A 21291-nucleotide genomic window follows, 5' to 3' on the forward strand; every position below is an offset into this window, starting at 1 on the left:
CGCGAATTCAGCTACTCGATCGGCTTCAGCTGGTGCACTTGCATAAGCAATAAATGGACTTCTCTCTTATATATCTCGAGTTACTAGTTAACGATATCTTTTTTCAAATGCATTTGAATCAAACTAACGCTTCAAAGTAAACTTTAATTATTTTTACGAATTAATCATAAATCACACTTATAAAAGACTGTTAAATTGTTAGCAATATGTAGACAAGATTTTAAAATATTAAAATATTAAAATATTAAAATATTAAAATTTATTCTATTTTATTAATAAGATTTCTGACATTCTGTCATTGGATTGGATAATTTCTTGGAATAATTGAATTTTCTACACGCATGAATATATTTTTTCGTTTTCTTCTCATTTGCGTGCGGCAAGTCGATTAGGTCCAGCTGGAGCACTCCACGCAGCCATACAAATAGATCTTGCTCTCGTACCTCACGGTGATACTATCTTCGTCCGTTGAATCTGCTGTTCCGTATTTAAAGAGCGCGGGTCAAGTACCCGTGCTAAACATTCAGGCATCATATCCGCGTACGATGACATCAAGCAATTATATATACCGATATACGTAACTATCGCTTTCTTAATTTTTCATAAAATGTTTACAAAAGTGATCTTTACAAATCAAACAAAAAAATTGTGCATGTATTCATATTATTATCTTTATAACAGATTATTAGTATTTTCAATACACGCTGTAGTATTAAATAGCTTCGATTACGACAGATAGTTAAGTCACTTTTAATAAATGTAGTTCGCGCTTTTAACTTCGATATGTACATGCCTCAATCCACGATCACTGAATGAAAAAATCTGGAATTCCCAGTGGGTGGACCAGTTCTCCGTCCCCGAAGATCTGTGCATGACCGTCGTGTCCTTTCACGATGGACGTATCACTCCTTCTTGCGAGGTTTACGAAGAGCGGTGTGCGCTGCAACGTCATCCTTTTTTTCGTCGATCTTCCCTTTTCGGCCATTACTTTCACTTTTACACACGTTGCTTTGGAGCTATTCCTTAAATAGACATCCAACTTCACATTTCCGAAACATTGAAAACTGTTAACTTGGAAATAAGACATAATAGTTCTTATAAACAAATTCATAATATTAATAACGCTTTCGTTATTCGTTAATTTTTAATAATATTTTCAACATTGTTATATTTGCCAAGTCAAAGTAACGAAAGATTGTAAATAATATATAAGAAATTAAAATAGTACGTAGTAAAGTAGAGGATTTAATAATAGAATAGGCGACGCGAGATAGGATTCAGATTTCATTTTATTTCCAAAGCTTTTATGCACATGTAACGATCAACTGCGTAACAATACTGTTCCTGGTGATCATAAAGGAGATTTTTTTTCTCTCTTTTAATGCACACCATCGCGATTCTTCCACTTCCACGATCATAGTCTCTCTTCCCGTCTCTTATTTGTTGCAATAATAAAGTAGTCAAGAATTAAATGGTTATTTGTCGTACATTATATAGAGAATATAAGTTCCTATAGTTCGTTACACACGTAGTTTCTTCTTGTAATCAAACGGCGAACCGCGTGAAAATCGCTCGTACAATAAATCGTCGTAATACTGTTCGAATTATCTCGAGTAAACCGAGAGTGCGATCTCGTACTCTAGACAGAAACGCACGTTATTAACACCCACGAACATTCTCGACGAAAGAAGCCTAAGGATACGTTGCAGCGATGTTTATACAAGATTAGTTCGAGTTGCGTTAGCGACAAAAATCACCCGCACACTCATTTTCTAGCTTACATTACGGTTGACTATGTTGGCAATATAAGATTACTTCGAGGTCATTGAAATCGGATACATCAGGAATAGTTTTCCTAACGCCTGAATATCCTTTCCGTCTCTTAAATATTACAATTTTACATTAAGACTTTTGAATAGTGAACGAGACCGCGCGTAGTGTTACGGGACACGTGAATCTTCTTACGTAATATACGCAAATAGGAAAATTCCCATCTTTAGGAATATATAATGTTTGAAAAGCACTTCCTCTCTTTTCTCACATCCGTATACCTAGTTCCTTCATGCGTACGATACTCGCTTTAGCTTTTGCGATAGAGAACACCAGAAACTTACTCACTCTGTTCTACTTTATGAAAATCGAAACAACTTCATCTCACAATTTACGCGGATAAATAATTGTAACAAGACAAAAATATTACTCTTTGAAATATGTGGAATAGATCGTATTTTATAAAACTTGACCATCTTAATTAATGTATAATTTGTATCAGAAAAAATTCGAATCTATAAAAAAGATTCTGCGCGCGTAAATCGAGCGAATCGTGTATCTAGAAAAACATATTGCTTCCTAAATTTTGTAAAGTAATAAAAAACGATCGCCTAGAAAATTTTTAAAAGTGTAATACACTAAATACTCAAGTATGTATACTCATTAACAAGTGGCACAGACTTCTTGACTGCTCGTGAGAAAAATTGATCGTCGACGATGGTCGAGGAGACACACGGAAAGATGTTTATTGTACAAGCTTTTTCAATGGAAACCGACTAGCTTCGATAGTAATGATTACGGGAAGGAGTTACATGATTTACAAACATGTTAAATACCTGAGAAGAACGTGATCACGAGCGCTATAGCGAGTTAAATCGCGCGCTACCCTATTATATCGTCCGTATACCTTTTTCTTACAATGACACGATTGCCACTACGTTATTTAATAATCGAGACGTCGATATCTATACAAGACCTATGCGAAAAGCTACGATGACGACGGGACAAAAACGTATACGTATAAAAAAGCAAGAGTTCAAATGGATACATCCGATACATCGAACACTTTCTCTCGCTACGAATTACGTAATATCCAAATTGATATTCCATATAGTCGCTTAGCATCTCAGAAACATCGCCTAAGTATTGTACAGAAATCCATCGAGAATCGTATACAACTGAGGATCACTCCGTTTATTATGCGCGAGTAACTAGCAAATAGTCATGCGAATGAGAAAAAGATTTTGCAAACATTCCTATTGTATCGATACAATGACTGCAAATTTGAAACTGCAGTCTTATTGTTAGTAATCAAACGGTGATAGCAGTATACTTGTTGAATACGTTTACATAAACGGAAAGTTTACATAAGCATAGCAAGAAATTTAGAATATATATTTTAAGAATTTTACTACTTGTTTCATTTATTTAATAAATTATTTAGTTAAATAGGAAAGCAATTGCGCGTAATCCTAAAAGTAGAGTAATTTTTTTGTAGATCTCATGAGTTTTTTAAATGTATATAGTTTTTTAGACAGTCTAGTAAAATTGTTTTCTTTTTATAGAGCAAGTGTCGTTTGATTTTAAAGGACGTTGCTATTTTGGTATATCTTCTAAATTTATATTCTTCTCCTAAAAAGAAAAAGCGCTTGCGGAGCATAACTGGTTTCGGAATAACTCATCTTTTGCTACATGTCAAAAATCGTATCTATTACAAAAATGTATGGCGATGGTTGAGATAATGAAGCCGCGTTGTAGTGTTTCTCTTTTACTTTCTTGTTAATCTTTCCGGCTCGGTCACGTAATCCGCCAACAACAATCGTATTGCGCAAACATTAGTAGCGTTTATGTAAGCTAATAAATATTAGAATGTAATATTTCGTTTTATAAAACACATTTTTGTTGGTAGACATTCGATTTTTAAGATCTTTTAGGATATTATGTTTTCTTGGTCAGTCTTGTACAGGCTTTCCATCCATTTAACTTCGACCACGATGAGTAAATGGAGTAATAAAAGTACGCATGTTTCAGTTGGAGGCAACGACCTAGAGTATCCCGAAAATAATGTATGCCAGCAGCAGCATTCCATCCTCAAAAAATTTGTAGTCGATTATTTACTAAATAAACCGATTTTTATTAAACGAAAATTTTATCCAAGATTTTTACCGTTTATGACTTTTATAATTTTAATTACACTTAATATATGAAGTTACATTAAATCTGAGATTAGACTTTCGTTAAAAAAAGAATGAGATGCTATATAATGTTGAGAAATAAAATGTTGCTACTGAGATACGTATTTTTTTTTAGAATCCTTCAAAAAGCACTCATGAAGCAATTTATTTATACAATTTATACACATTTATATATGATTAGAATTTTAATGAAAAGATTTTTTTAATGTCGTATAATAAAAGTTTTGACATATCATATGAATACCACCGATACTTTTAATTCGTAATGAGCGATATTAATAAAATTTACACGTCAACAGACAGTGAAATTACGAAATCACATGATACAATTTCAAATACTTGTTAATTATACATGCCGCGTTAATTATCGAATAATTGTTACAGCACATATATAATACGACATAATCGGAATATTGCGTCATAATATTGTACATGGTAATGGGTGGCGATCGTGATGCAGCGAGATGTGCACTGGTCTATAATGAGCCGAGTTCAAATTCGATTAAAAATTTCGTCGGTTTTTATTCGATCGCCACCTCTCAGATCATCTGGTAAATGATAAGTAGTGGGACATGGGACCTCTCATTATCACTTGACATGGATGCCATTACACATGCACAACATGGTATAGCCCGTGTAATAACCGATCCGAAATCCGAATTATGTTTTCTTGTTCAGTCTACAGGCTTTCCGTCCATTTACATAACTTCGACCATGATGAGTAAATGGAGTAATAAAAGTTTTTCCTCAATTTTTCCTAACTATAATAATAAAAGTAATCCGTTTATTAAAAAATATTCCCATTACCATATACCCATATAATGATATGTGATAATAAGCGACAGTACGCATAATGTATGCAGATTTTGTACGAGCCTTCTTCGCGACATATCTCTAATCCTTACATGAAAAGTTTCTCTATCTACTAGTACATACGTATAACTAGAAAAAAAGATAATATAATAAATCGACGAATGGGTGTAAGGTAAATGGATAAATAAAAAAACGATTTACAAATAAATATAAAACATATATTTAAATTAAATGCCACAAAATATCTTGCTTTGTGATAAACCTGAAGTCAGAGTGTCCCTTTTTTTAGTTCCTCCACGTGAAATTACAGTGCTAAAGAGAAATAGATCGACTATCCGTCGTTCTAAACGGTAACGTGCACACGTTTCAACAACATAATAAAGCAACATATAATACCGGTATGTCGGAAATTAAGTGAATGTTTTATACGCGCTATTTGAGGAAAAAATATATTTAAAAAATTCGCTAAAAGTCATCAGCAATCAAATTTGCCGGATGAGTCCTTCCCATCTCATCGATATATTCAGTCTTTATCAATTTATCAATCTACTATGTATTAATCCACCGCACCACAGTTTCACGCGGATTCGTTACAATTAATTAAAATACTAATCGTTTCGTGCCGCGCGCACTAACGAAGCAAGGGGGAGTCGAGTCGAAGAAAAATACAATTGTCGCTTCTCTCGTTTCTCTCTCCTTTGTTTTCTTTCCCTCTTTTAGGACTAAATGAAACTTTCTTAGGTATGTAACAAAGCGGTTTCAGTCACCCTAATGCGGTTTGCCTCTATAAAAAATAAATTAATTAAAAGGAATTCATAGGAATCCATTTCGAGTTCAAGATTAGATTAAAATTGTATTTTCTTTTATTCGTTTCTAATGCCAGTATAATATAGTATATGTAGAAGAATGTTTTCAATATGTCTTAACTCTGATTACAGTTGTTAAAGTGGATGTGTGAAAAAAAGATCTAATATTTTTTAATCAATTCACAATTCAAATTCTTTATTTAAATTTTGTAAAATAAATTTCTATGAATCCCTTTCAATCCTCTTTTTTTACATCGGCAGTACAGAGACATGCCAGTACCAATCGACATTGTCTATGCATTGCCGACGATTGCAAGAGCATAAGCTTTTGGAAACGAATATGCTTTTTTATAATAACACGTTACAGTTAACGAAATTTTTTATTATTATTGCTAATAAATCGATTATGGATCGTCTATTATTGCTGTATAGGAGCTTGGACAATAACGCGGAAAATCCGTGGCTCCTCCAGTCATTAAGTCATTGTTAGCTAAAGAGCAAGTTCTTTAACGGTCATTCGTCTATCGGAATCGCATCGTTTCTCGAGACCGCTCGCAATCCGTTGACACGACCGTTACGCGCCGAGCAATGAACACTAACTGTGGTACATACAGGTGGCTTTCAGGAAAACAGGGAACTGTATCGTTTCGCGTATGGACTTATCCTTCCGCGACATTTCGTTGATTCGTGTTATTTCGCATATTGGGCTAACTGTAGCTGCCTGTTTCTCATCTTACGTTGACATCGAGCGACTGAGGCTCAGAATTAAGGAATCGCATTCAGTGCTAAACGTTGCGCGCAATTTTCATCGTTCCCACGATTCTTATGTCAAGTAAATGACGCTACAGATCAGGAAGGACTACATCTAATATGAAATGCGGCATTATACCCGCCAAGTTACGTAGGTGAGACGCCCGTGAAGCAATTAGAGTTTCAATGCTTGCGAGAGTTCCAGCGGATTCTTCCTTCCCCCCCTTTACAATATTCACACAGATGCATATACATCATATGTAATACGTACTTATGCAACTATGCGGCTAATTGATATCCGTAGGTACGCGGGTATTTATCTGCTTACACGATTTATGTACAAGTTATCACGATTTCAGGTAGCCGAGAGGATCAGTGGCGATGATGTGAAGCATCGCTTTATACTGCGCGGTAACGATATTCAGCGCTTGTTTACATTCGTACATAACGTAACACACATATTCTCCATACACACACATATATTCTCCATATTCCTCTTGCCGTTTTCCAAATAATTATCGTAAATTTGCCTAATTTTTATAATCTTTAAATTTTTCACTACGCTCACCAATAAAGAAATTCATTTATTAATACGCGAGCAACAACTAAGCGGAACAATGCAGATTGTCTCCGCGCAGGATTAGTAATTTGTTTTCTTGACAAGGCGAAATCGATGGAAGGTGGCACAAAAGGCGCCTCTTACGCGCAAGACGTGCCGTCTGCCATCAGGAAAAGAATAGAACGCGCTACGTTCTTGCCGCCAAACACATAGAGACACATCTACAATTATCCTACTAATCATTAATAGTTAAATATCACAATCTATGATAAGAAATCCGCGTATATGCGTCTTGCCGCATCGCTAGTTACCCGCGCGTTCATCACCCGTCGGAAAATTGCAGTGCGCAGAGATGCAAATCAACGAGTACGTACAAAAATAAATAATCGTCTTGGGTGAATACAGCGGGATTGAGTAGCTCACTAATCTGTCTGTTTGGGTCCGCGTGCAAACCTACGTGATACGTCTACGATTTATTCGGAGCGATCGATCAATCGTTCTATAAACGAAGCGCTAAAAATAAAGCGCAGGCCTGAGTAGAAAGTCTTAGAAAAGGAATTTTCGAAAAATTTTATCTCTATAATATATATTAATTCGTTTATGTCATATAAGTTGAGTACGCGTCATAATCTAATAATTATATAATAATTGAACAGTAACACAGCTACATTATAATATTTAGTCACATATATCAAAACATTATGTTCATTTCATATCCTACAAGGATAAGGAAGAATAAGGACCTAGCACTTTATCAGCGCTTTAATCAGTGCAATAATCGATCGTGCCACACAGTCGTTCGCGTAGATTTACGAGGACTTTTACTGGTAAGCGGAGATGAATACAAATTCGCTATTATTGAAAGGGCAAATAGATGAAGTAAATTTATTATGTCTTTACGAAAGAGTTCCACTTAAAGATAAATTGTCATTTCTGAAATTTATCGCATATGTCAATTCAAGCTCGATAGAAATTTCAAATTTTCACCCGTTGGCCTCTTCAATTTATGTATATCGAAACGCAATTTATTTGACAACGATTATATTCAATTTGTCCCTGTTATGTATTTACATTACAAACTGGTCTCGTCTCGCCGTGAAATTCAATATAACGTAGAATGAAACCAAGTTGAAAAATAAATCACTCGGAGCTACAATTTCTATTATATCCTTATGGCAAAAAAAACGGTAAAAAAGAAAAAAAGCAGGTATAACGTTAAATAATGGCGCCTCGTATTCTCGGAGTATACATTTATGCAAAAGGGATAAGAGATCGTGATCGATAAAAAAAATATATATATGTATATATATGTATATACAATATATGTACAATCGTGATTGCACAATCATATGTACAATCTATTTATATTATGGAGAAATATAAGTCAAAGTTCTTTCTCCTATGCAAAGACTATGTGTTTAGAGGATACTAAACGCCTTTCTATGTACAATATGGGACAGATATAATAATTTGCGATCTATTTACAAAATTTATGCACAATTCAATAAAAAATGCACGATATATATTCTGTACTGTGAAAATAATTGCGTACTTATAACTTTACCGTTCAGTAAAATTGTATGTGCAGTTATATCAGTTTTTCATTCAATTAAAGCTCTTAGAACTTGGCAATAATTTATAAGGAAGCAATACGTACAAATGAAATTTCAAAATGTAAAAATTATAAAGTATATTCCATAAGTCATGTTTCTCTCTTTCAAAAAACATCTTGAATCTTTAAAAAACCCAGCACAATTAGATTTTTAAAAATAATTCGTAATATGCTTAACAATTTCAATTCCGACTATGATTATGAAATTACAAATGAATTGGGATGTATTAAACATACGTCCATCATTATGCTTTTAGTAGAAAGATCTAGTGAAATATTTTACAATTAAATCGCAATGTCGTTCGATTTATAACAAATATTCTTGATACAAAACGCAAATTCTTACCTTGAAAAGCACTTCGAAATCATCTAATAAAGAATTTGTCTCCGTAATCACTGCGAGAGAGTCGTGACACGTGTTGTTAAGAAAACAGGACTGAAGGAATGTTCTGCGTCAGTTGTATAATAAGTCACCCAATAGTACACCGTGAAGTTTCTGTGCAGAAATTTTATGGTATCGCAACGTTGTTATGCATTCATTCATTCATTCGTTGTTATCAAGACATGCTCAATGCTCTCAAATCGTTCTCGTATCTGTTTAGCTCTTGACCTCTTCGCATCTATATTCTACATTATAAATTCAGCGAATAAACGGAAATGGGACATCAACCCGTTCTTTCTTTTTATGGATTTCACGAATTCAGGTACACGTCCAGATACGCGATCATCATGAGCCGTCGATCGAGAATTCTTCCTCGATGCTTCACGACAATCAGCGTACTCGTGATCCGGGTCTGAAAACTTCGTGCTGCGCGATATTACGAAAGATGATATCACGCATTGAAGGTTCGACGGGAGTGTCATCCAGGGCGATCTGTGATACATCGCGATTGATACTCGTTGCGCGAAGTAATCACATTGTGATGATGGCGGAAACAAGAGTCTTCCCCCCTCGACGGGCTGTATACGCAACATCTATTGTGACGGCGATGATTAGGATGATGACGTGGGCGACGGTGAAGAAAAAGGGGGTCTCGTGAAGATAAGGAGGTAGACAAACGACGCCCGCGACACACGGTCCTCAGCCCGGAGTGGGTGGGGTCTTGTGTCAGTGAATATTAAAGTTGTATTGTTTGCGGCTGGACGAGATGCGGAGCCACCGGCTAACCGCTAACGGCTCCGGATGACAATTCGACCAGGAGATATCGCCAAAGTGAGGATACGGCGACGACGTGGTCGTTGCTTCGACCTGGATCGACGCAGACGTCGGAAAATCCTGCGACGATTGATACAACAGTTGTTCATGCTGCGACTTGTGCCTCTTCTGCTGCCGCAACGCCGAGCTCGCATGGTTCAGTCTCTTGCCGTTGATTTGACTGGCATGCTGTTGCTCCAGCTGCTCCACCGGTTCGAACAGATTCAGACTCGGCATGGAAGCTTGCATCTGCTGATAGCTCCTGACCGAGATGGGTGACTGTGATGAATGACTATTTGGCCGCGACTGTATCTGCATCACTAGTTGGGACTTGGTATCTTTGGTGGTGTAAACAGGCGAGTACATGGACATGGTCTCGGCATCGATGTCCACCGGAGTCTCGCCTTCGAGCACCGTGGCGACCACCGTGGGTGGTTGTACGCAAGTGGCTGGCAGTGGTGCCGGTACGACTGGCATTGTGGGTGTCGTGGTAGTGCTTGGTATCAAAGTAGCTACTCCTGGCGACTCCTCGGTGTGGTTGGCACCCGGTAACGGGGACAGTGAAGGCAGCATCACGGATATAGGTGCCATCATCGAATTTGATTGCTGTTGCGACGAGCCGCTGCTGCTGTTGCTACTGCTGCTGCCAGCGACGGTAGAATTGACCACCAGCGTGGACTCTAGATTCCGCAGCTCCTCCGAATTGACAAAGTCCTCCTCGAGTTTGGTCTAAAAAGAGAGAAACATTGGCATTATGTAGAGTAAGAATTATAGAGCCCGTAAGAAGAGGTGGCGTTTAAGTGCCTAAAAGAAACCATGCCTTACAGGTTTAGTGGAGCCATGCGGGGCCAGACACCGATAAAGCAAATCAACAGCCTGCAATAACAAAAACAGAAAACAAGTATCAACCGACACTCTCTGCGTCTGTCTTTACGCGCGTTAACTTGTGGTTGTGTCTCGACTGGGTCGATCGATCCATGTTTGTCAGCAGAATCGCATAATTCTATTTTTCTTTTTTGTTTCCATTTTGATTACGAAATATTTCTAATATTTTGAACATCTAAAGAAATTTACGAAGATTGATGACATTTATCTTTTTATCAGACAGCCAAAGTATTTAAGAAAAATTGTGCATATAACAAATTAAAAATATGAAATATTTTAATATATGTATATATTTTTTAAGCGGTTTTGGTTCTTTTATTATCTAATAAAAATAAATTTTGTAATTAAAAATATTTTTTATAGCATAAAAATATACGCATTCAAATAAACTTTGTTCTTAATAAATTAAAAATAATCTGTAAAACATAATATTAAAAACATAATATCAAAATCGTACTACGTAAATTTAAGAATATGGTGATATATTGATATAAAATATTGGATTTGATATTTATTTTTGTGAAAGGTACGTAGAAAATTGTGAATTTCTTCTGATATTATTCGATTCCGGATATGTCCGGATTCCAATTTCCTGAGGACCACTAGAATTTTTAGAATTCCTAGAACTGCTCGTCTGAGCTTAACTTGATCAAGTAAAACAAATTTAATTTTTACATTTCTAGAAAGAGGTATTTCTATATCACCTTCTTCGAGTCAGCTTTCCAACATCTATTACTATAACAGTATGCAGAAATGAAAGTTCTTTTTAAAGCTTAATAAAAAATAAGAAAGAGAGACAACATCATGCACAATATCTCAAATTTATCGGAACGTACACAATAATTTCGATAGAAAGTAAGAAAGCCACATATTTATCTCCCGTATTTTTCTCAGATACACCGAAAATAATAATATATGTATGTACATAAAAGAACAGTACCTACTTATACAACTTTATTTCAACTACACACAATCAAACTGAAACTTTCATTTCATCATTGCGCGAGCAATCTTGTTTTCTTGACACAGATTGTTCGCGCAAAAGAGCCTAATCATAATAGTAACAATAGCGTGGCAAATGAAGAAGATTCACACCGAGGATAGTACAGAAACAGGAAATTTGGGGGAGGGGAAAGAAGGGGAGGAAGTAGATGTATGTCTGAGAAAATTTTAGATAAAAAATTGCGAATACGAAAAAGCAGTTGTTTGCTGCTTACCTTTGGCAGTGGATACGTGTCCGGTAACGACAATACGGGTGGTGAGCTTGGCGTTTCCGTGTCGGCGATGGATACCGGAGTGTTGGGGGCAAGGGGATTATTCAGGTTGGATACGGCGGCAGCGGCGGCGGTAACGGCCGAGGACACGGTGACGGTGCCGGAGACCGTCACCTTCGTCGTCTGCCGGGTACCGCCGCTATTCGGCTGCTCCTTCGCGGCACGATGTTCCGCGAGGAGCTTGTCGAAGGTCTTGCTGCGACCGACGACCGTTCGGCGCAGCGAGACAGTGTGCGCTTTGCATGTGAGCGACCTGGTGCAGGGCTTGCCGGTCTCCTCGTTCCATACGCCACAGTGCCGGTCGGGATCGTACTCGCGATCTTTGAGCAACGAACGATCCGTTTTGAGTCTCTTCCGACGAGGCTGGCTGCCGCCACTGCTACTGCTGGGACCAGGGCTTTTGCTCGGACTGCCTCCGCTGCTTGTCGACGCGCTAATAATATTCGAAGAACCGGCCACGTTAGGAGAGGTAGTTTGCACCGTGATCGACTCGAGAGGCGATCGAGGTGACGAGGAGATCGGCAGCGAGCCACCTGCAGACAAGTTCGCCTGATCCGCAGTACGCTTGACGGTCGTGTGGTTCAGCTTCGCGCCGCCAACAATTGGAATCGCAGGAGAAACTGAAGAAGGAGCTGATGGTTGGGTGCTTCTTTTCAGTTTGGTGACCTTGCAGAAGGGAGTTTTTACGGACGGTTTTGCGATTGGAGTCGCGGGAGGCGGGAAATTTGCCATGCCGGAAGGATGGCGACACTCTGTGGTAAAATAGAAGGTGTGTTTACAAGTTTAATCCCTGCAATACAAGTCGCTAATAAGTTTAAATATTTCGATAATTTGACTGAATGAATCTTATAACTGTAAATGGAATCATTATGTATATACATATTTTTTATGATATAACGAAATTATTCTTTCACATTAAAACTGAAAAACTTTGACTTAATATTACATCAAATTTTATATATATATATATATATATATATATATGTATTGTCCAATTAAGAAACACGTAAAAATTTTGCATTTTTAATTGCGTATTGCTATTAAGTCCTCAAAATATAATTTTGGCTTGTAATTACATTCATAAAATCAAGAATCAAGTTGTTTCCTGCATTTAAAAAATATTTAAGATTCCTGACTATATCATACTCATTTCACTAATGTAATAATCAGTAAAATATGAATATATACCCATATGTTGAATGAGAGCTTGTGGTTTCACTATAGCATCGCATATTTCACACACTACTCCATAGAAATCATCCCTCTCTGGACAAAAGCCATATAAATCAATATCTGAAAAATGTTTCATTATATTAATACTACGGAAAATGTCTAAGAGAGAAGGAAATAATAATCTGCATGATTGTGTATATGTATTACTATTATTCTTTTAATATATATTGAGGAAACTAATAATTACCATCTGAAGAAAGACGTGTGACTGAACTTGATGGTTGGACTTCTGTTTCTTCATCACCTAAAACATGCAATATGTTCATAACAGTATCATATATTAATCAACAAAATACTTATCCCAGAAAAAAAATTATTTTTTAATATACTATATAATAAAATATGAAATATTTTAACCATGCCCATACACATATTACATTTATTAATAGATTAGGATCATGCATATACATTAAAGATCTGTCAGATATTTATGCTTAATATCATACGTTCAAAATATTGCTTATATTGAAAAATTTACTATACATCTACACTCAAACATATACTATTAAAAGATTATTCTCTAATTAATAGAAATATTTAAAATTTCCTCAACAAGTGTAGTTTAGCCTTTAAATATAAATACGAAATAAAGAACACAGAACTTTATGGATAAGTCAACTTTATTCTTTTTATTTACATCTAGCATACATGCATAACAGCTGTTGTACAAAATTCACGAGAGGATCAAATCGAGAGGGAAGAAAACGTCGCGTGATTCTCGTTTTCTCTTTTTCTTTCGGTAACAATGTCTCATATCAAAGACACCATCAATCGAGTCTACCTGCCTATGATCGAAAGCGTTATACGCTCGCTCGAATTACATAATTGTCAGTCCTGAAAATCATTCGCGAAGCTTCATATTGGCGACGGGGGCGCACGCGAGAAATCACGGCGTGCCATCGTTCCCCCGTGCCATTGATAGATTGTACACAACACCCCCTTCGACTACGACATTGCCCCTCGCGAGTGAGCGAACGCACGCGCGCGCGCGCGCGCGCACGCTCGCGTGTGTCGCGCGCTACCATCGGCCGGACAAAGGAGCGTCGAAGTGAGGTTAGGGTACGCGCGCCTCCGACGCCCGTGGCCGTCGGCCTGGGGCTACGGGCGTGCGGAGGCGGCGTCGCGATGGACAGATTGAGCGCACTTACTCAGCGGCTTGTCCCGTCCGATTCTTTCGATCCAGCTGGACCAGGGCTGGCCGTGAAAGAATGTTGGGCTGTCACTTCCCGACATTGCCAATGGCGCTCGCGTTCCGAGTGAAACACGGCGCGGTCCTCGCGTGTATATAGCGTGGCGAGATTGTTTTTCGGGGGCCGGGCCGCGTGGACTGTCAGGTGCGGCGCGGTAGTATACTCCACGCTATATCTACTCTCCCTCGCTCTCGCTCTCGCTCTCGCTCTCTCCCACACCCCCGCGATCTCCGTCGCGGCCGTCGCGTGTGTGTGTCGCGCCGCGGCCAGACGCATTTGCCTCCTCCTTCTCCTCCACCTCTTGCCCTTATTCACGGTCCACGGTTTCCCCCCTCCCCGTCCGCTCGGCCCGCTGATTCCACCAAGTACGCGTAGCACGCGCGAGTCGCGACACGAGATACCTCTCAGACGTAAATTTCGCCCGACATATCGCGCCTGATCGTCTGATGCCGTTTCTCGCGTTTCGCGACGCGTCGTCGTCGTCGTCGTCGTCGTCGTCGCGCGACCGAGATGCTGGCTCCGTGCTCCGTGCTCCGTCCGTCCGTCGTCGGTCGTCGGTCGTCCTCGCGTTTCCGCGTGGCTCCTCGAAGTCCTCGAACCTCGAACCCACCGAGCACACACGCGCACGCACACACTCTCGCGTCCCGCACGCGCGCACGGCCAACACTGCGGATCCGCGAGGCAGCATTGGCCGACGATGCCCTGACGTCACGAGTCGTCGGCAGCACGACCAACGTGCGCAGAACGGCCAGCCAATCGCGACGGGTCGAGTCGCGTACGACGACTACGACGTAAACGACGTTGCGCGTTCGTCATTGGCGTGTCGACTGCCGACCGTCCTGCACGGCTGACAACGGCTGACGGCAGGTGGATTGTGTCGCGCGTCGCGTCGCGCGTTGCTCCGATGTCATTCACATACATGACTTCATTGATAAATTTGTATTGAATGCAAACTACGCGATGCCGCCCTCCCTCTCATCCAACCTTCTTTATAAAACGAATAATATAAATATATCGTAAATGATATATGTTAATTGCTTTTAAATCGAATTAAAGAAGATATTGGAAATAATCTAATTACAAGTTTTTTCCTATAAAAAATAAAAAATCATTAGTGACTTTATACTGTGTATAAAGAATATCTATAATGATTCAACGAAAATTTTGATTATAAAGAAATCACAGCATTCACAGCGTGTAAAGATATCGTGGTGACGTATCATTGAACTGTGTCAATAAATATATTTCGGCTTTCCTCAGTAATGTTTTGAAATAAATTTTTGCGATTATTTTCTGGAAATATTAAAATTTATTCTGTAAATTGAGTTTTATAATATCATTATTTCTGTTTTTTTTTTCGTATAAAAATTCGGTCACTAATTCTATTGTATATAAAAGTAAGTCATGCGAATTCGCACAATCACGTGACCTTTGTTTCGATCGCGTCCGAAAATCCGAATCCTCTGTCCTCGAGAAACCGGATCGATATAAATAATTCTGTTTGACGACTCTTCGAAACGTAAATGTGAAATCGCGTATTTCTCCAAAGAGACGTACGGTTTTGACTAGGAATAACTGCTGTCGTCAACGACCATAAATATCGACGATCCTTATATCTTACTGCTAGAAGCAAATGCTTAAATTTACAGTCTTGTCGGTTGTCCGATTTAGAATTCGTCCGGTGTCTTAAGTCTTAACCCGCGAAGAACGATCTCGAGTTCGGTTGCGTCTGGGCTGACTGGCCAGTGTTGTTCACGTCGCCACGATGGGCTTGGATCGCCTGCCAGTTGATGTACCAGAAGGGTTGCTTGTCCCTCGGCCAGGTCTTGATCCTGTTCACCAGGTCAATATCGCCGTGAGCATCGACCGGTAGATCAGCTGGATTTATGGTCGTGCTCAGAGGCGGTGCAGCTGCAAAACCGCCAGCTCCACTGTCAATTCGGTTTCCAAGCAGCGTGTTACCGGCACCAGTTATTGGAGTTCCTTGAACTCCTTGTCCCGCTGAATTTCCTTGAGCCCCTTGGTAAGTTGGAATTCCTTGAGCCCCTTGGTAAGTTGGAATTCCTTGAGCCCCTTGATAAGTTGGGATTCCTTGAGCCCCTTGATAAGTTGGAATTCCTTGAGCTCCTTGGTTCACTGGGATTCCTTGTGCCCCTTGGCGCACTGGAATTTCTTGAGCTCCTTGGCTCACTGGGATTCCTTGTGCCCCTTGGCGCACTGGAATTTCTTGAACTCCTTGGCTCCCTGAGGTTCCTTGAATCCCTTGATTCGGTACGATTTGATTTCCTTGAGCCGTTTGAGCTGCTTGACCTGCTCCAGCCGCTTGCTCCGCCGCTATTCGCTCATCGATATATTGAGGCAGAACTTGAGGCAGACGAGAACCGCTCCCAGCATGCCACGGCCGTTGCGACTGCACCATGCAGAACACAGTGGTGAAGAGTATGGTGTATTTCAGCTGTAATGGAAAATAATCTCAATTTCGATGGACGAAGAATAATTATACTCTCAAAAAATTATAAGAATTTCGTATCTGCATTATTTAACAAATTTAAATTATTTGGGAAGATTACTATTAACTAAACGTTGATACTGAAATAAATATAAATTATCCAAACAATCTCTCTTCTAAATTACATATAGTGTTAGTATAATAAATACTAAAATATAATATTCTTGATTGAGAAACAATAAATTCCCCTTTTCTTTCCCTCTCTTTGTAAATGTTTGTTTATAAAAAAATTTATTTAAAATTATTTAAAATTAGAAAAGTTATATAAATTACAGAAATTATTCTCTTAATGAAAATAATCATTATAGAATATACCACATTAAAAAGGTCTATTTACCATGATTGTCAAATATCTCGAGGCGTTTAGTAAACTCGATAAACACGCACAAATTTCACCAGTAGTATCCAACGGGACTGGGAGATTTAACGATCATGCGATTCACCGTTCAAAACTCAAATGCTGGTGTGGCAAGCATTCCTTCTTCTATATAAATCGATTTTACCGTGATCCCCACTACGTAACCGACGAGTCATGCGTCTGTGGGAAACTTGACTGCAATTTCCCCCAGTCGTTGGATTTGCGTTATCTTGCTGGACGTTAAAGTCTGCAAAGTGATGTAAACAAATCATCACCGCCGGATAAGAAAATATTCCCTGAATGCGCATCCGCGAACCAAGTTTCGAGCGAAAAAAATGAACTCGCAATTTATCACGACGATCAAGTTATGTCGTCAGTCATTCTTTCGATCTCGGTTCATTCACGCGCGTAAATTCCGCGATCAGTGAATTCCCTAAATTCGAATTCGCACAAGACTTGGTGATATTATTTGCTAAATGTGATTCTAAACACAGAAAGAGTATGTGGAATATATACTATATATATAAAACAAGGTTTTGTTCTTTCTATTGGATATCAAGCTCTTCTATAATATCGAGGAAAAACAGAAATAAATAATAATACCTTGAAATTCGGATTTACAACCATTCAGTTTGACTTATCTTTTCACTTTTTCAGAATTACAATCTTCTAGACATTCTAGAGAATACGAAATTTAGAATTTCATAATTCCGATGCGCGATGTTATTCTTCTGTTAATTTCTAATTAGTCAATAACAATCGAGAGTAAATAATGAATGAACTTATTTCCTAGGTATGCATTCGAAAGATTATGAGAATTTTGGAATGATCGTGTCTGAATAGCGAGCCGTGAAATTGCAAGGTCAGCATTGTCAGCAACACTGACAACTTTCATGCTTTTCCAGCTTCGCCAACACGTTATATCTACGCCCATATTTATCGTGGCTTTTCATTGCGGTTTTAACAAGATGTTGAATTTAATTAAGTCGATAAATCCATGTCATTGCGAATCCGCAAATATTGTTCGTGAAGAAAGAGATACGAGTTGTTTATTCGCATGAATTCCTGCCTGGAACGAATTTCATGGAAACAGCGATAGCAGAGTAAAATCCACGCGACGATTTCGATGCGATTATTTAACGAGAAACATTAAGTAAAAAATGATATCTCAAACGATGCCGTAACCTTACAAAGACCTCTGGAAAGTATCGATACTTTTAATGCTAGCATATTTTCAAGATTCCTGATGGAGCGCGCCGTCATTTCTCGTTAATGTTTAAAAGATAAGCAACGTATGAAAGCAAAAGCGGATTGCAAAAATTATTGTACGATCGGCAGTTCATGGCAACGTAATCTTTATCATACGCGTAATAAAAAAGATGTATGGAAGATAAAAATTATCTTATTATTTGTGATGTATCAACTAAATTTTCACATGTCGCTTTTAACTAAAGATTCTCGATCATTACGAAGAAATGGGAGTAATGTTGCAGTAATCTCAAGAATTACATATTTTGCAAATCTTTTATCATAAATCATTCGCAGAACATTCAATATAGATAGTACTTTGATAAATATTACATTATTTCTCCAAGCTTATGTGCAGCACTTATCCACATAAAAAATATCCCGGGTGTCGCAATTAAGTACGCTTATAATTTATATCGATAACTCGCGTGAACTATGGTAATTACAAAACAGCGACACAAACAATTAATGACATACAGGAACGACAGGAGCGATGGAAAATTAGTACATTTTCCTCTGAAGATTTTCTTAGAACTCGTTTTTCCGTTGTATTCCGACTTTTGTCTTCAGATTTTTATCTTCACGCGGTTTTCACGGTCAAGCCGCGGTTTCTTTGTCGGATCTTGGAACGAACAGATTTTTTTCTCTCGTTCTGTGACAACGGAATGTTCACTCTTATTCTTGATGAAAAACTCATCGTTTAAGTACGCCCACTTGGTTAAAGCAAAATTCCAGTTTTGCCGTTGGCGTATCAACGCGGAAATACCAGATCAATAATCTTCTCCGTAATGCACGGGATGTCTTGAAAAACACTTAAACAGCGTAGGCACGAGAAGTTTAATTTCAGTAACGTACTAAGCTACATTATGTAAAATTAAGATTTTTAATTTATAATAATATATATAATAGTACTTCATGCCATGTGCATGTATGTCCAATATACGAATATTTATATATAATTTACAATAGAAACTTACTCATTACAATAGAAAATTGACATTGTAATTGAGTCTGAAGACAGTGTATTTTCAGCCACATCTTGAGTCACTCTATATGTCAACGAAATTTTCTCAGAAGTGATTAGACGAGGTATACGATGCTTCTCTTTGTGAATTACACTGTCTTCGTGCTTGTGCATCTAATTGAGAGCGCTTTTACGATTTTCTGTTCTCGTAAATCGCGGTCACGCGAAACAGAAATACAGTTAGAGCAAAATATTTACGATCGTTCTTCTCGTCTGACCGTGATGGAATCAGATTGTGGGAATTAAAGGCCGCTTGCTGCTGCGGGCTTTAATGGAAACGGTGCTGAACTGGGTTTTTCCCAACCAGCTTTGAACTATCAGGCGTGATAAATTTCACCGTGAGTTACCAGCGAGAAGTCATAGTTCCCGTTAAAAATGATAAAGCGAAATCTCGTTTGCAGTACAACTTTCATGAACATTTGTTGTCATCAAAATCATGCAAATGGCAAAGGCAAAACTGCTCGATTACGATGAGACAATTGGCTTTTAAAATCGTTTTTTATGATAAATATAAGTTGCTAAAAAATGGATCTCAAGATAGATTTGCCCGCATTTATAACTTGAATATTATATTCTAAAAATGCTAATTTATTTTTATAAGACGAATATTTTTATTAATACTTCAGATAAACGCTTTAGCGAAAAAATTTATTCTATTTATTCCGTATTACATATTTGTATATACAAATCAACCTCGACACGCCTAAAAACTTGCCACGTGGGTTTATAACATAAGTCACTGTGTAAAGTTCGGAATCGCCTACGTCATTGGAATAACTACGCGTCAGATGCTCGCCTGCACGAATGAAAAACGATGATCTTTGATATGCAGATCAATAAAAAAATAGTGAAGTAAATAGGGATGTATTCCTGCGTTTCGCGCACTAGTAGTCACTAGAAATTTTAAATTAAATTATGAATAACATAAATATATACAACCTCTCTATTTATTATATTATTTATGTAATTATGTTATTGTCATTATTATTATATTTTATTTATATATTATATATAAAACAATTATGAGAATAGATTATATATAATTATAAATCTTTTTTATAGTCGAACATTATAATAAAGCAATATAGCTGTTAATTAAGTAATAATAAAATTAATAGTGAAATAATAATTATATCGAAATACCTTAGATAATAAATTATCGTCTAATCGTATTTGTCATCGTATTATGGCATGACATGAAATAAAATTTAAATCATACGAATATTTTATTATAAAAATAACTGTTCGTGATTTGCGGCGGATTTTTTCTTGTCATCGAACAAAAATTATATAATACGACGCAGAATCATCGATGATAAGGAAGTGTATTGGAAACCAATTTTAAATTTAAACATAGTGCCTTCAGCATAATGAAATATGCTAATCTATTATTCAATAATAGTATTTGTTAATTTTACTTTAATATTAAGTTTATTGCGAATACGTATACATATATGCGCATGCATTTTTAAGGACATAAAAGATATTGAATATAAAAGATTGTGTGTGCGAATAATAGAGTATTATTCTTCTTGAATTGTACATATCTTTTATTTCCAAAAAGCTTCCATGATTATATTTTAAATGTATCTCGAGATTCTTGTATGACACGCAACCACTTTCTAAAAAATTATAATTCTTACAAGAGACATATAGATAGACAAGAGATAAAATAAACACGCCGTTCTTAAATCGATAAATGTACAGGAATAGGCAGGAGGAAGGTACGTTATAAATGCAACAGTTCGATTTCCTTGTGCCAGGATGGTACGGCGAAACTAGTCGTGACATTGTTACGTAAGTCCCATTATTCCACAGTCATTTATCAATCTTAATCTCCTATCAAGTTTCTTTCAGTCTTAAGTATTTA

At 37.6% G+C, this 21291-nt stretch overlaps 2 protein-coding genes across 3 annotated transcripts; both read right to left on the reverse strand.

Moving 5' to 3' along the window:
- Nucleotides 1-1271: 1271 nt before the first annotated feature.
- On the reverse strand, nt 1272-14371 carry LOC139778341 (uncharacterized). 2 transcript variants are annotated; one of them, XM_071716244.1, is made up of 6 exons: nt 14241-14371; nt 13280-13336; nt 13048-13152; nt 11803-12611; nt 10526-10576; nt 1272-10429 (listed from the first exon to the last, which is right to left on the reverse strand). In XM_071716244.1, the coding sequence occupies exons 1-6, from the start codon at nt 14323-14325 to the stop codon at nt 9614-9616; spliced, it is 1923 nt and encodes a 640-aa protein (XP_071572345.1). In that variant the 5' UTR covers nt 14326-14371; the 3' UTR covers nt 1272-9613. The 2 variants fall into 2 exon arrangements, with proteins under 2 accessions (XP_071572345.1, XP_071572346.1); XM_071716245.1 differs by lacking the exon at nt 10526-10576.
- Nucleotides 13695-17287, reverse strand: LOC139778346 (uncharacterized). Its single transcript, XM_071716251.1, has 2 exons — nt 17129-17287; nt 13695-16737 (listed from the first exon to the last, which is right to left on the reverse strand). The coding sequence occupies exons 1-2, from the start codon at nt 17129-17131 to the stop codon at nt 15976-15978; spliced, it is 765 nt and encodes a 254-aa protein (XP_071572352.1). The 5' UTR covers nt 17132-17287; the 3' UTR covers nt 13695-15975.
- Nucleotides 17288-21291: the final 4004 nt, after the last annotated feature.

The sequence above is a fragment of the Temnothorax nylanderi genome, unplaced genomic scaffold, assembly GCF_030848795.1.
Source record: "Temnothorax nylanderi isolate EJ_2023f unplaced genomic scaffold, tnyl_v1.0 TNYL_tig0179_pilon, whole genome shotgun sequence".
NCBI classification, from domain to species: Eukaryota; Metazoa; Arthropoda; class Insecta; order Hymenoptera; family Formicidae; genus Temnothorax; species Temnothorax nylanderi.